General features: G+C 34.4%; 1 protein-coding gene across 1 annotated transcript in view; it reads right to left on the bottom strand.

Annotated features, from left to right (window-relative positions):
- KLHL18 (Kelch like family member 18) overlaps positions 1-11,733 on the bottom strand; it is a 64,600-nt gene extending 52,867 nt beyond the window's left edge. Inside the window, exons 1-2 of the mRNA XM_081764885.1 lie at positions 11,362-11,733; positions 4,221-4,351 (exon numbers count right to left, since the gene is read on the bottom strand). Coding sequence (XP_081621011.1) covers positions 4,221-4,351; positions 11,362-11,475 — 245 coding nt within the window. The 5' untranslated portion in view covers positions 11,476-11,733. The remainder of the gene's footprint in view (positions 1-4,220; positions 4,352-11,361) is intronic.
- Positions 11,734-14,684: the final 2,951 nt, after the last annotated feature.

Genomic DNA, 14,684 nt, shown 5'->3' on the forward strand with positions numbered 1-14,684 from the left:
TATTTTAATGTAATCCATGGCTTTCACTAATCCGCTAACGATGTGAAGTGTTCCAACACCACGAGAAGACATGCAACCCCATACCATCACTTTTGTCGGGTACTTTACTGTGGGCTTCAGGCACTGAGGTCTGAATTCCTAATGAGTGCGTCGTCTTACATTGACACTACTTTGGTTACCCGAAATAAAAACTGACGCTCGTCATTAAATATGGCCTTTTCCCAGTCTTTAATAGTCCATAATGAATGTTCCCTTGCCCACGTCAATCGCCTCTTGCGTTGAAATTCAGTCAGCATAGGTTTTGGGTGCGCTTTACAGCCTCGTAACCCAATTTCCAGCAGTCTTCCTCTAACAGTTCTTGGGTACGAACTCACATTTGATGTCAAAGTCCATTGTTTCAAAATTTGCGTTGAATTAAGCTTTCTGTTTGAAAGTTAAATCCTGTGCAATAACCTGTCTTCACATAAAGATGTTTTTCTTGGTCGTCCTGATCGCCCCCTATCCGCAATAGAATTTGTTTCAGAAAATCTTTTCAAAATTCTCACGACAGTAGAAACGCCACATGGTACTTTAGCAGCAATTTGGCGCATAGAATAATCTTCTTCCTTCAAATGTATTATTTTGTATCTTTCATTCTCAGGCAGATATGAAAACTTAGCCATAATTCCAATATTTTTCACAAATGCACTTCAAATTGCTTTCAATACACTATTCAATACAATACACTACTAAACCACGTTTCACCTTCACCTTTCAACCCTTTATCGCTACTGCTCTCTGATTGGTTGAAATAACAGAGCATTTCAATGGCTAAAAACATACACACTCATTCTTACAGTAACCTTGTGCTTTCTTGTCAAGGGTTTTTTTTTTTTTTTTTTTTTAACCGTATCAATGAAATATTTACTTTAGATTAAATCTACAGATAGATTTGAAATCAGCATGAAAAAATGCATTAAAATCAATAGCAATATTTAAGATAGTGCGATAATTTCATAACGAAAAATGAAGTCAAACACAAATATTAGGCAAAAAAATGAGTGTGTTCAGGACTTTTTGCCACCACCGTATATTTAACTGCACATTGACCTACAAAATTAAACTTCTGTAGAGAAAAGTTAGTCAGCAACAAATTATAATTTTCCAATTAGCTTTCGGGAACCGGAAAATTTTCTAATATTTCAAGTTGGGAAGTAAAAATTTACATAGTGTTTCTCTCTCTCTCTCTCTCTCTCTGCGAGCTTCGTTGCTAAGCGGTTAGCATATGCGCCTTTGGCATGGGAGACCTGATTCGATTCCTGGCGGAAGCTCATGTAGTTCGGATTCCACGTTAATCAGTTGGTCCCGTCTCATATAACCTCGCTGCTGAAAGAGACGTTAAACTCAAAATCAACTCAATGCAACTCTCTCTCTCTCTCTTTGTGTGTGTGTGTGTGTATATGTCAAGTGCCAAGAACATATATCGAGCTCGTAGAGTACAAATATCCCATTCTATTATTTAAAATTTACATTTATTTAAAGTGATGAATATTTTCCGATTCATAAAAAACATACTTCACATATTCGTACATCGTTGGTTAGCCGTAAAATTTATTGGTAATAAATATTGTCTTAAAAAGTTTCATGAAGTGAAAATCTAACGATTGTTCATTTCTTCAAAAATGTTTCAAAAACTTCAATGCGTTCTTCCCTCAGAATCCACCTTTGATCTCACAAAATTATATTTCGTCAGTTTAATACGCGTAAGACGAAGTTTTCTCATAGCTTTACTACTTTTCTAGATGTACATACTGCAACATTTATAAATAAGTAGAGATAATATAAAGTGCCTACTGTATATTTTTGACTATCCAAAATTCGAGTTTGAGTAACTCATGAAAACAAATACTGAGCATTTTCTAGAAATAAACATTTATTTATTCATATATTCATTCAGAAGAGAAAGTGAAATATAACTAATAAGGAAGCTGATTTGTGTAGTTGTTCTTCCAATAAAACAATAAAAGAAACGTAAAAAGCTGCACTATTAGAGAGAGAGAGAGAGAGAGAAAAAAAAAGAAAGAAACACTCTCTAAATTTTTACTTCCCAACTTGAAATATTAGAAAATTTTCTGGTTCCCGAAAGCTAATTGGAAAATTATAATTTGTTGCTGTCTAATTTTCCTCTACAGGAATTGAATTTTATATTTCGATGTGCAGTTAAATATAGTGAAAAAATTTCCACCTAACATCACTATACATAATATCAAAAACTGTCCGGCTTATGAAAGTTTTTACACATGTTTCTACAGGAAATGAGGAAATAAAAATTTTCCGATACATGAAAATTCCTTTCTCTTGTTTCTACAGAGCAATAAAACTTTCCGATTCACAAAAAGTTTTTTTTTTTCATTTTTTGCTTCAAAATGGAAGTTTTTCGACTCATAAAAAGTTTTTCAATTTTTCCATAGAAGACAGAAAAAATTTCGATTCATGAAAAATTATTTCATTTGTTCCTACATAGTACTGAAAATTGTCTGAGCCATGAACATTTTCAGATTCTTTAAACGATCTTTCACTTTTTAACAATTTGTTTAGAACGGAAAATTTTCCGGATTATAGAAGAAAATTTTCCACCTCACATCACGGCTAAACAACGATGTAGGAATAAGTGAAGTATGTTTTTATGAATCGGAAAATTTTCATTACTGGTTGAAAACTATTAACCCAATATATGTCTTTTTATTATTGATGAAATGAAATAAATTTGAAATTTTAATTTCTCATATTTGTAATCTTGTCTCGTGACGAATGATAAAAACACAAACCTAGTTTCCGAAATGTCGTCCATGCAGAAAAAAGCATTCTATGTTTCGGAAAAGGAAAATTCACAGGAAGTTGAAGAACTCTCACGCCGCTGGCTGAAGATGATTAGAATTTTACCCATGCCCTCCTAGATCTCGCGATCTGGCAGTTGGTCATCTTTTCCTTTGAAGGAATTTGAAAGACACAGTGTATGTAGCTCCACTACCAATAACTCCAGGATCACATTACAGCTGCATTTACGACCGTTAGTAGGGATATGCTAGAGCGTGTATGAGAAGAACTAGACTACTGCATAGATATGTATTGTGACGAAAGGAAGCCGCATCGAATATCTGTAACAGTATATTTGAAACTAATAGTTTCTGTATCTTTTCATGCATCATTTGTTATTGTACGTGGTACACATTTTTAATATAGTCATTTAAAACACGATGAATTATTAAATTATTATAATCACCCTTTTTATATCTATTTATCTCTCTCTCTCTCTCTCTCTCTCTCTCTATATATATATATATATATATATATATATATATATATATATATATATATATATATATATATATATATATAGAGAGAGAGAGAGTCCCAAAAGTAATGGAAAAAAATGAAGTTAAACGTATGTTACATAAATGCACCATATATATATAGTCAGTTAATGTCTCTACGGCAGGTGAGATGAAACCGTACAGTAAAGATGAAAACTATGCAGAAGAAAGCTGTTATCAATGGCACGATTACACGCACATCTATAATGGGAGTCAAAGAAAGCAAAGATCACTTAGCATGGTTGCAAAGTCTCACGGAATAATGGAAAGTGGTATACCAGATAGAAATCTGCAGAGATAGGGTACAAGTGTAACTAGTCGTGTTATGTAAGGCATAATGAAATAACAGTCAGAATCCACAACGACGTACTGTATTTGCAACATAGTATCTTACACAGAATAGCACTACAAACTACTAGGTCATACGTGCTAACAATAAAGGTACCTAGAGATGTTCAAAGTACTGTCCTCTCAAATCTGTGCAAACTTGCTAATCGTGAGTTTCGAATGCATTCCATCACTCGCGCGCGTAACTGTCCACACGCGTGCATGTGTTGCGTAACTGTTCACACACATCTTCAATGTGATTTTGTAAATCGGCAAGTTTCATTCCCTAAATGTGAAGTTTCTTTCCCCCCACATTCGAAGCTGTCTAGCTCCGCCCCTGTCCACTTCCGGACTATATGTCATATAAACATTTTTTCATGTTTTGGTGCCAGAAATCTGTGGTTTTATTTTTTACGATTACTTTTGTGACACCCTGTATAGTAAACTGAAGAGAAAGAAATGAAACAGCTGAATATTACTCAACACTTCCTTCCCTTATTTATAACTTTTTTTTTCAACAAAAATCTTTTCAATACTTACGTAGCATCGATCCCTTGGATAGTAATGTCGTTTTGCTTGCTTTCTACCATATCATGTGTGAACATTGCATGAAAGTAAGGTATTGTGGAAGCCAGAACAATACGATGTGCACTGAAAGACTGGTCATCAACCTAAACAGAAAAAAAAATGTTTTCTTTAAAGACTTACAAAAACATAACAAAACTTAAGAAAAAAATTATCTACACTAAAATACTCTTGCCACAAGGCAGACGTTTTAACACACATGAACACTATAGACTATCAAACAGAGCAAATATATAAATGAATGAATGAATATGTATATGTGAGAGAGAGACAGAGAAACACACTGAGAGAGATAAGTAGGATTTGCGATTTCATTTGTAATTTGAAATAATTTACACTGTTAAAATATAAAACGTATATAAACATTTGATTGAAGGAACATGATAGAGACGGAAAAGAAGTGAGAATCCAGTTCCAAGTCTGTCAAAAAACTTCAAACAAAGTCAGCTTTTTTATTGAGAATTCGGTACATTCTGGTGTACGTGAAGCCATTTGTGAATATAGTCATACACAGAGATGGCTGGATTTCCATTCGGTGATTATTAATACTCTTACATCAAGCGGTGTAGAAAAAGTTTATATCACAGTTAAATAATAACATCTTTAAACAAGTAAATGCGAACCAACTGTTAGGTAGTACAAAGACGATAAAAGTCTACATAGAAGACTACTATTTCTCCCAAGATTTCTACAGATGTATCTGAATATCTTTTAGTGTCTGATCTGAGAAATGAAAGGAAAAAATATATACGGAGAACACCTGACACATCTTCCTTTCTCTCAGAATGTCGTTTTTTTTTTTTTTTTTGTTTTTTTTCCGAAATCATCACCTAACTGCAAGATATGCTGTACAGCTGGACATATCCACAAGAAATTCACGAATAGAAGATGTTACTCTTTTTCTTATTATTTGTAAGAGACATGCTAATAAACTAAAATAAAAAATGTATTGATATGTTTACTGTGTCGCAAAGTGATTTTTGTTTATTTGTATAAACACTGTGATAACAAAATAGTTTGGCTAGTAGAATTTTTGGTTTGCTAGTACTTGCAAGCTAGATTTTTTTTCAAACCCTGTAATATATATATATATATATAAATTAAAACCTTGCAATGTTACAAGCTCAGTAATTTAAATTAATAAACTTGAGGATGTTAAGGCAAGATATCAGTACTAATGAAAATGACATTATCGACATAGTCTTTCAGAAATACTTATTTAGCTGTTACCGAATTTTTCGTTCTTTGGCTATTAATTAATTACAGACTAACTACGAAAACTTATGTTATGGCTTGATGCGTTATAATGATGATGTATTGCTGGTGGTGACCAAATCAAGTATATGCGAAAATAACATAACTAGCAAAACAAAAAAGCGAAATTCTTATAAAATTTCATTTTAAAAAAAATGAATCCAGAAACCCAGTATATAGCAACGTATGAAAACCACTATTTTCGTAGTGTAGCTTATACCGCAAAAGTTACTCGATATTGAATACAACTGTCGCAGTTGGTTCGGTAGGCCCGTTCGTAGGTTAAAATTTATAAGGGAAAATAGATTTTCAATTTTAATCATAGTAAGAAGGAACATTTTCTGTGTTTGACTAATTTTAAGGGTCATGAAGAAGAGGGAAATGCTTCATGCGGCATTTCATCAGTACTTGAAATATAGGATGTAAAAAAATGAAGGAAACATTATTTAAGAGAATTGTCAATTATTGTGTTCATAAGCTCAATAGTCAAATTATATACGCGTAATTACATTGGTTTAAATACAGTAAGTTTACATTTCTCTTGGAAACTCTATGGTATTAGTTTCATTTATTAGTAAATACATACTTCTTCTGTTTTTATGATTTTTCAGTTGAAAGAAACATATTTGTGTCCATATGAGGGAGGAATGACGTATTTCTTTCCGAGTGAACACTTCCTTTCATTTAATGTGGTAGGCCTATATCTATTAGTTTTCAGACAATTACATTTTTTCGTTTTATAAATAGAAAAATTCAATTTCCGATCCCTTGCCTCTTAAATTTTCGCTTCCTTCAATGGGTATAAATCATATCTCTGATCTATTGATTTTCTTCTTGTTTAATGACACCTAACCAATCATGGAATATTATTTTTTTAAAAAAATAACTCTATAAATACATGCATTTTGTTTAAAAATTAGCTTGGGTTCCAAGGGGGCCACATAGCTGGGAGACGGAATGGCCATTATCCTTAGATAATTCATATAGTTAGTAAGTGTACCTTTATTTTGTTATTCTTTCTGAATCGTGTAAGCCTTCAAAATGCAAAATTAAAACTCTAATTATTGTAAATAAAAATACAATTTTGCGTTATTTTTTTAGTTTCTGTATTTCGTTCCCATCTGATTATCACATGAGCTCGGGCTGGGTTTCGGCTTAAAGGATAGAGCATATTTCGGACTCGGGTCAGGCCTCACATTACAAACGGGCCGAGCCCGGGTAAAATTCTGGCCCCTGGAGACTCTAATATGCTATCGAACCGACTCGGGGCAGTAGCGCAGCAGGAGGACCGAGCGGCAGCGTGAGGATGCGTCTGTAGGGAGCAGGCGCGTCAGCGATGGGGGTACACGCATAAACGAGGATAGTGAATGAGCACACTTTCAAAATAAATTTCAATATACTATGCGCTAACAGTAATTACTTACATTTACACTTTCATTCCTTCACGAAAAATGTTTCACATTTTATTTTAGCTACAAAATTTCTATTTGGTAGAACCGTCTGCTCGAGTGAACCCGTAAACGATTATTCCATCATTCTCCAATTTCAGGGGGGTTAGTCATTAATTTAATTCTCCAAATTCTTCTACTTCCATGTATGCCAGCTTGTATGAGTATAAAAGGTGAGCATGAGGCTAAGTTGCAAATATCTTGTAAGGATAGACTGTAAACTACTTTTGCATCAACCCTGACCGTACATTTCAAGAGGTCACGAAAAATTTAAAGGAGATGCAATAATGAATATTACTTCCCTAATTAAAAGCTACATAATGCACGAAATGCAGTTTATCATATCACAAACTTCAGATCAGCGGGGTACTAACCTATCGAAACCTAATCTAATGTTATGCGGCAACCTTTACACCTTGAATACCTTGGCTGACCGATTTTGCACAGTTTCAAACAAATGTCTGAGTATCCTTATATAAAATATGAACTTAAAAATTGACACGCAATTTGTATGTAATAGGATAAACGGGATGTGAACACGGTCCTCCAGACTGAGAAAACCTCGCCCTACATATTACAAATATAGTAACCTTTGACAGAAGCCTTGAGCCAGATGTTACAGAAGGAACGGAGCCTAACCTCCCCACACGCTTGAAAATTTCCTATTGTATGCAAATGGACACCTATTGCATACACTCCACTAGATATCCTACTACGAGATTATTTGATCCATAACAGACTGGCAAGTGAAAAGTTTGGGTGAGCGAGGCCAGGCGAGTAGTACAGACAAGGGGTTAAGATCCAAAGTTGGTCATCCGTTTCTAGGAAAAATTTGAAAATTTACCGTGAGGAAATGAATAATATGCTTGTTTGTGTGCTTGATAATGTATAAGGAGGGCATTTGTGCCGTATCGCCGGATCACTTAGAAAACTGAAAAAAAGCACCAAAGTGTATTGCATTCGGTTATACTTTGTTGGATTACATTAAGTTACGTTATATTAGGCGTGCAGTATCACTTTAATACGGATCCATAGTATAAGTATTAGTAGTAGTAGGAACGGGTTAGAAGCCCGGCAGGGGTTGGTTGGGTTCTGTTCTCGAAATGAAAAGGGCAAGTTCAAGATTTGCCAATTTTTTTCTGTACATTTTACACTTTCTGGATCCGTGTACCACTCCGCGAATTAGTCCATCCGCCTCCACATACAGTGCCGCTTTAACTTTCACTATTCCCCTTACCTCCCTTGTACTCATTCTTTCTCACAAACTTAAATAAATTCTCCAATTGACCCGGTAAATTTCCTAAAGTTGGTCCGGCGATACGGCACTTAACCCATAAGGAGAGCGAAAGTTGTGTTTATTTTCTTATATAAACGGTTCTAAACATGGAACTGTTTGGCAAGTGGAAGAACTACTTGGCGCAAGGTTACTTCGTGGCAGGGTTGGCAAAAACCATGGTTTTTATTAAAAAAACCAAATAAACCGTTTTTTTGGTTTAAACCAGGTTTTTTTGGTTTAAACCAGGTTTTTATGGTTTAAATAATTTACTCTATATATTCATATCATATATGGACAAAAATAAGTTTGTTTCGCCTTGATGTTATTATGCGACAACCGAGTTATGCTGGAAGGGGTCACATAAGCTTAAAGCGGAATAAAAACCGCTTCTGGAGTTACATCCGAGAGAAATTGTCCTCCATTTGAACTCGGAACCAGGACTAATTGGCCACAAATGCGATACGTCTGCCGACTCACTCACGAAGGAATCCTGATTAAAAAACGTTGTACTGATCTTTACATGCTTCTTAATATAACTGTCAAAAGTCATTTCAGAAGGACAAAAAGATAAACAGTTGCACAAGTGAAACCATTATACAGAATTACATATGAACAATTTCGAAGTAGTACGGAGTACAGAAGAACTAATTTAGTTCAAGTTAGTTAATAACGACTTTTATTGGTCCAAATTAAAGAAATACACCGACTTAATCTGCATATCAATAAGAAAAGTGAATAAAGATACGAATTATTTGAGTCCACTTTGGCTCAGACTCGTTTATACATAAATAGATACCAAAGATACTTATTTCACTAAAGGCCTCTCGTGAGGTCTGTATGACCCCTCCTCCCCCCACACAAAAGTACGATATTTTCGATGTATTTTATCAATAGTAAACATTGAAACGAAACAATATTTAGAATTTTTCTTCGACTGCAATTACATAACAATAATAACTACAAAAAATCTCAAAATAAACATTTATAAACTTATTTTTTTTAAAAAAAAGTTGCTTTTGTAGTATAATCTTTTTGAGTAATGAATGGGGACTTTAGGTCTGGATATAATACGAATAATATACGGGAGTGAAACGTGATAACCCATAAATGTGTGTTCATCAAGATTTTACAAACACTTACGCTTTTACGAACATTTTTTGTTTTTTGGTTTAAACCAGTTGGTTTTTTTGAAAAAACCAGCTGGTTTAAACCTTGGTTTAAACCATGGTTTAAACCACCTTGGTTTAAACCAGCCAACCCTGCTTCGTGGTAGGGTTATGGAAATGTAATGAGCATTAGTTTCGTAAACATGGTTGGTGATAACCAGGAATATCTATTAAAAGTAAGTAAAAGTCATGGCTTATTAATTCTAAAAATTAATTCTATAAAATGCAGTAAGCAAATAACTAAAGAAACGTGGAGAAAGTTACACTTTTTAATGTAATGATAACATAGCCAACATGGCGGCAAGGTTCTAGAACACAGGTCCCCCTTCCCATTTAGCTGTAATAAAGACAGAAAACAACGTGTCCTGCGGGGCTAACCCGCCTTCACTTGCTAACACTCGCTCGGCAATACTTTGATTGAATATTAAACTTCGGTACAGAAAGGAACCAATTATTACGCTTCTAGCCGAAAACTACAAGGATGACCATCTTCGGAAAAATGCCCAGACAAGTAGGGAGACTTAGTCACTTTCCTTAAAATTTCGTAGGCAAGTGCTGAAGTATTCCTCTTATGGAGTGACATCTATAGAACTATAGGTAAGTCTTTACTTTGACTCCAACTGTGACTTTAATCGGTTCTTATAGGTTCAGTTACTTCCTGGAAGTGTTTGTGCGTGAGTCACTTGTTAGAACTGTTCGTGCCTTTGGTGGGACGGCTTAGTTCATATTTTTCTCACTAGGTGTCTGTGTAGTCATATGGTAGTTGGTTAGTAGTCACATGTTCTGTGTGCATGTATGTGTGTGCTGCTGTTTGTGGCATGCGGGAGCGCGTAATTGAATTGGTTGAATTGAGTTAGAGAAAACCTATCATAGTTGTGGTCTAAACTGAAGATATTTTCGACGTATTCTAAAAGTGGACGTTTATTGGTTTCTTGTTTGTAATAATAGCAAGTGTGTTCGGTTTAATAAAACGACGTGTGTGCGGAAAGGAACATTTTTCAGTAATGTTGAGTATTGTGCATGTGTTCTTGGTATCTTATTTTTTCGTGTGTGGAATCAGCAGTTATGAGTTCATTATTCATGAGATTTCTCCTATGGCGAAATGGTGAGTGTTTTCTTTTTTTAATTCATATTATTTTTATTCTTGATTTGTTTTGCATTTGAGTATTAGGCAAAGTATTTGGTTTGCTGCTGCTTGTCCTATTGTCTTGTTGAGATGTAATTTTTATTTCTTTGTCATGCACTGATTTATGATTAGAGACGAGTGTTTTTTTTTAAATTTTTTCCCTTCTTATCTTAGCTTTATAGTAGTGGTGTGATTATTTATTATTATTTTGGATGTTTTTATGGTGCTTGAGCGGGGGGGTTGGGGGCGGTAGCCCCCCATTTAGATCTCAAAATTCATAGTCACCGCTTCACCTGAATTGATGTTTAGTAACATTGTGGCCCTTGTACTTATAGTATAATTCTTAACTTCGTATAGTAACATTGTGGCCCTTGTACTTATAGTATAATTCTTAACATCGTATAGTAACATTGTGGCCCTTGTACTTATAGTATAATTCTTAACATCGTACATTACTTTCACTGTGTTAGTAATTGTAATCGATTCATGTGATCCGGTTCCGGGAGCAGTTTAGGAATGATTCCTAAACTGCTGCGGGAACCGGATCACATGAATCGGTTGAAGTCATAGTTGGAGTCAAAGTAAAAATTTGCCGAACTATATATTCATATATAAACCTGCTTTAGTTATTTTCTAAATTACCAACAATTATTTATCACAAATAAAGTGACAAGATTAGAACTGAACCAATTATTGAAATTTATCACAAGATGTGTAGCATTTTTTCTATCTTGTTGGAATAAAACTTATAATTATCCGAACGTTAACATATCAGAAATGAATTGCAATATTTTATTCAAACTAGAACTTGAATCTTTAAACATACCTTTAATGTAATATCACACAATTTTCCTTGTCGTCTTATCTCTTCCATAATAGGAAAACCTTGGGAAAAGAGATCATTTTGTTGAAAGATAAGACACTCATCGCTATCTTCCATTTTAATCAATACGCTAGTCCACAATAATTGAAATTGCACTTGACTACTTAAATTAGGTGGTATGTTCAGTAAACGATTTCCGAATAAAAATAGTGACGTTAGTATATAGACAGTCCAACTACACTAATACATATTCGTAACGAAACAACACAAATTTCCTTCAAAATCATCTGCTGCTTGCACGCATCTTCCGCTCATTTTACTGCCAGGTGCCAGCCTTCTTCTTCTTCTTCACCAATTTATTAAAACTTGCAAGAAAAACCGTTGAACGTTGGGTAGTTATTGTGTATAATAAATTAATAAACGTTTTGTATGTATATTAAAATATTAAAAGTAGATAATGGAAAAGTGGGTTATAGTTAAGGAGCCGTACTTCCCATTTAGGGAAGGACGAGAAACGCCATACTTTTAGGAATTATTCATTGACTACCTAGGATATTAAAAAGTAGGTAATAGACTGAGTTCTTGCCCTTGTACTTAGGGTGTTTAGGTAGTGCAACAGTAAGATGTATCCTCGTGCACGGGAGATGAGAAGTAGCTGTTCTTAACTATTACCGAAAAGTGAAGGATGAGAAGAGTTATCACCTCCTTATCCGTGACTCAAATGACCAGTGGCGTATTTAGGGAGGGCTACCGGACTTAAGACCCCGAAATCTTACTTACTGTAGTAAAGTATATGAAATATCTTGCAGAATTTTCACATTTTCAGGCATAGCTCCCCCGAAACAAAATCGTAAATACGCCACTGTAAATGACTATCACCAACCACTATCAACCCCCTTGAACAGTTTGTCAAAAACAACATAACGAACGAGTAAACTGTTTCATTAGGTTAATAGTTTAACACATACCACAGAGAAAAATAACAAGATTGTTATTTTCATAACAAGATTGTTATTTTCTCTGTGGCCATACATATATGTAAAGACAGAATAATTACTTTATCTTTTAATCATTCAAATAAACTAAAGGTTTTGTACTCAATTGTGCCGTTTAATTTCAGTTTGTATTAGCAAGGAATAAATATGGAGTCAAATACGATGAATTAACAAGGTTAAAAATCACTCTTTTATTTTTTTGTCCATGAATGTCATTCCATTATGGTTTGTGACAACGTAATACAAAATTTGAATAATCGGCATATTAGTGTTTCTTTGATACATACTTCCCTGCAGCTTCTTCCAAGCATACTTTTGAATTGGTACATCTCCTCAGGGGCGGACCAAGGCAAAATTTTTCACTCGGACAAAGTGACTTTTTGGCGTCCCCCTATTCCTAGCCTATATTTTATATTTTATTACAGTGATTTTAATACAGTAAAACCCCTACTAACGGACATATTTTGTAATCCCCAAATACTGTAATAGGAAAAAAAAACATGTTGACAAACCTCTCTAAAGCGGACACTCTCTAGTACGGACACGGACAGTCTTTTCTGTCTCTTATAGATATTATTTACCTCCATATTACGGACACTTTCTCTAGAAACAAGTTGAAAAGTACAGAAAAAATACATTTTCAGAAATGCATACATGTATCACCAAGGAAGCATTGTAATAACATTTTTCCTCGTCAACTGGCTGTTCAGAAACTCAGATGAAGCGTCTTTGTTTAACAACACCCTCATATCCTTTGCTTGCATTCCACTCCCACCCAACCTGTTTTAGAATCAAAAGTGATTGACAGTTGCCTGCCATTTAGGATGACACGTCGTTCTACTGTTCCGCTGGAATCAAGCAGAAGACATGTTTGGTGTTTTTTGTCCGCGTATAAGCATATTGTCTTAGTACCTCTATTTGTAGACGGAAATCTTTTTAAGTCATTCTGCATCGAATAAGCAATAAGGTGTAAGTTGTTGTGAGCTTTCGAAATGCCACGAGAAGCGCTAATGTTAAAATCGAATTGATTGAATTTTCGAAGAATACTGAGGCGAGCAAAGGATAGCTGAAAATTTTTGTATCGGTAAAACACAAGCACCTGAGGTAATATAAAACCAAGACAAGTTAATAAAGTTGTGGTGTGAAAATGACAATAAAAATAGTGTCTCATTGCTTTGAACAAGGTTGGTGTGAAAGTGAATGTTTTTATAGAGTGCGAAATGAAAAAAATTCCTGTGTTAGGGTCGATGCTAAAAGCTAAGAATTTGGAGGTAGCGACAGTAATGAATGTTTCAGATTTCAAGGTTTCGAACGAGTGGTTAGAGAAGTTTTGGATTAGACACTACATTTCTTTCAAATCGATTTGTGGAGAATCCGCAGATGTCGACATGCTCACAGTCACAGAACGGTTTGATAAATTACCTTCAATAGTTTGTAATTACATATCACCTTATTTACTAATTTACGTAAGAAAATATCGAAACCTCTCTAAGACGGACACCTCTCTATAGCGGACAAATTTTGATTCCCCACGGCTGTCCGCTTTGGAGAGGTTTCACTGTATTTTAAATTCATTTTTCAAGAAGAAAAGTTAGTACTCAAATACATGATATAGGTATATTTATAAAATATACATATAGTATCAATTACACTGTTATTATTATTATTATTATTATTATTATTATTATTATTATTATTATTATTATTATTATTATTATTATTATTATTATTATTATTATTTATGTACTGACATGTATAAAGAAACAATATCGAACAGCATTTATTCAATATTATTAATGGTATGATTACTGCTGTATTGTAAATTGTTTCAATAACACCAGGAGTCATTCTACCATATATCCGACTATGTAACAATCTATTCTAATAAAGTAAAATACTAACAAATACATTTCACATATGTTGAACGTTTTTTACGCGGTGAGAAGAAGAATTCAAAGGTGGTTGTTGAATGCTTTTTTCGGCGCTTCTAACCTCCCTGGTATGTTGTTGCAAAGTGGTATATTCGATTCCACACTGTCGAAATGAATGATTTGGCAAGAATTATATAGACCCTATAGCGAAACAATAACATATCCTAGATACTACTTTCAACAAAGGCCGACAGTTTGGCGCGGCGATGTCGTTTCTAAGAAATCAAAAGTAAGTGCCATATATACTGTTCCCCTCCACTACGACTTTAAAAGAGTAACATATATAAAGTCCAATAATATTCATTGCCTGGGAAAAGTTCAAAAAAACACCTTATAAAATTTAATTTTTGAGGCTCGTTCTGGCGCCCCGGGCAGTTGCCCGGCCCTTGGTCTGCCCCTG

This window comes from Thermobia domestica, chromosome 1, assembly GCF_964235325.1.
Source record: "Thermobia domestica chromosome 1, izTheDome1.hap1.1, whole genome shotgun sequence".
In the NCBI taxonomy this organism is placed as follows: Eukaryota; Metazoa; Arthropoda; class Insecta; order Zygentoma; family Lepismatidae; genus Thermobia; species Thermobia domestica.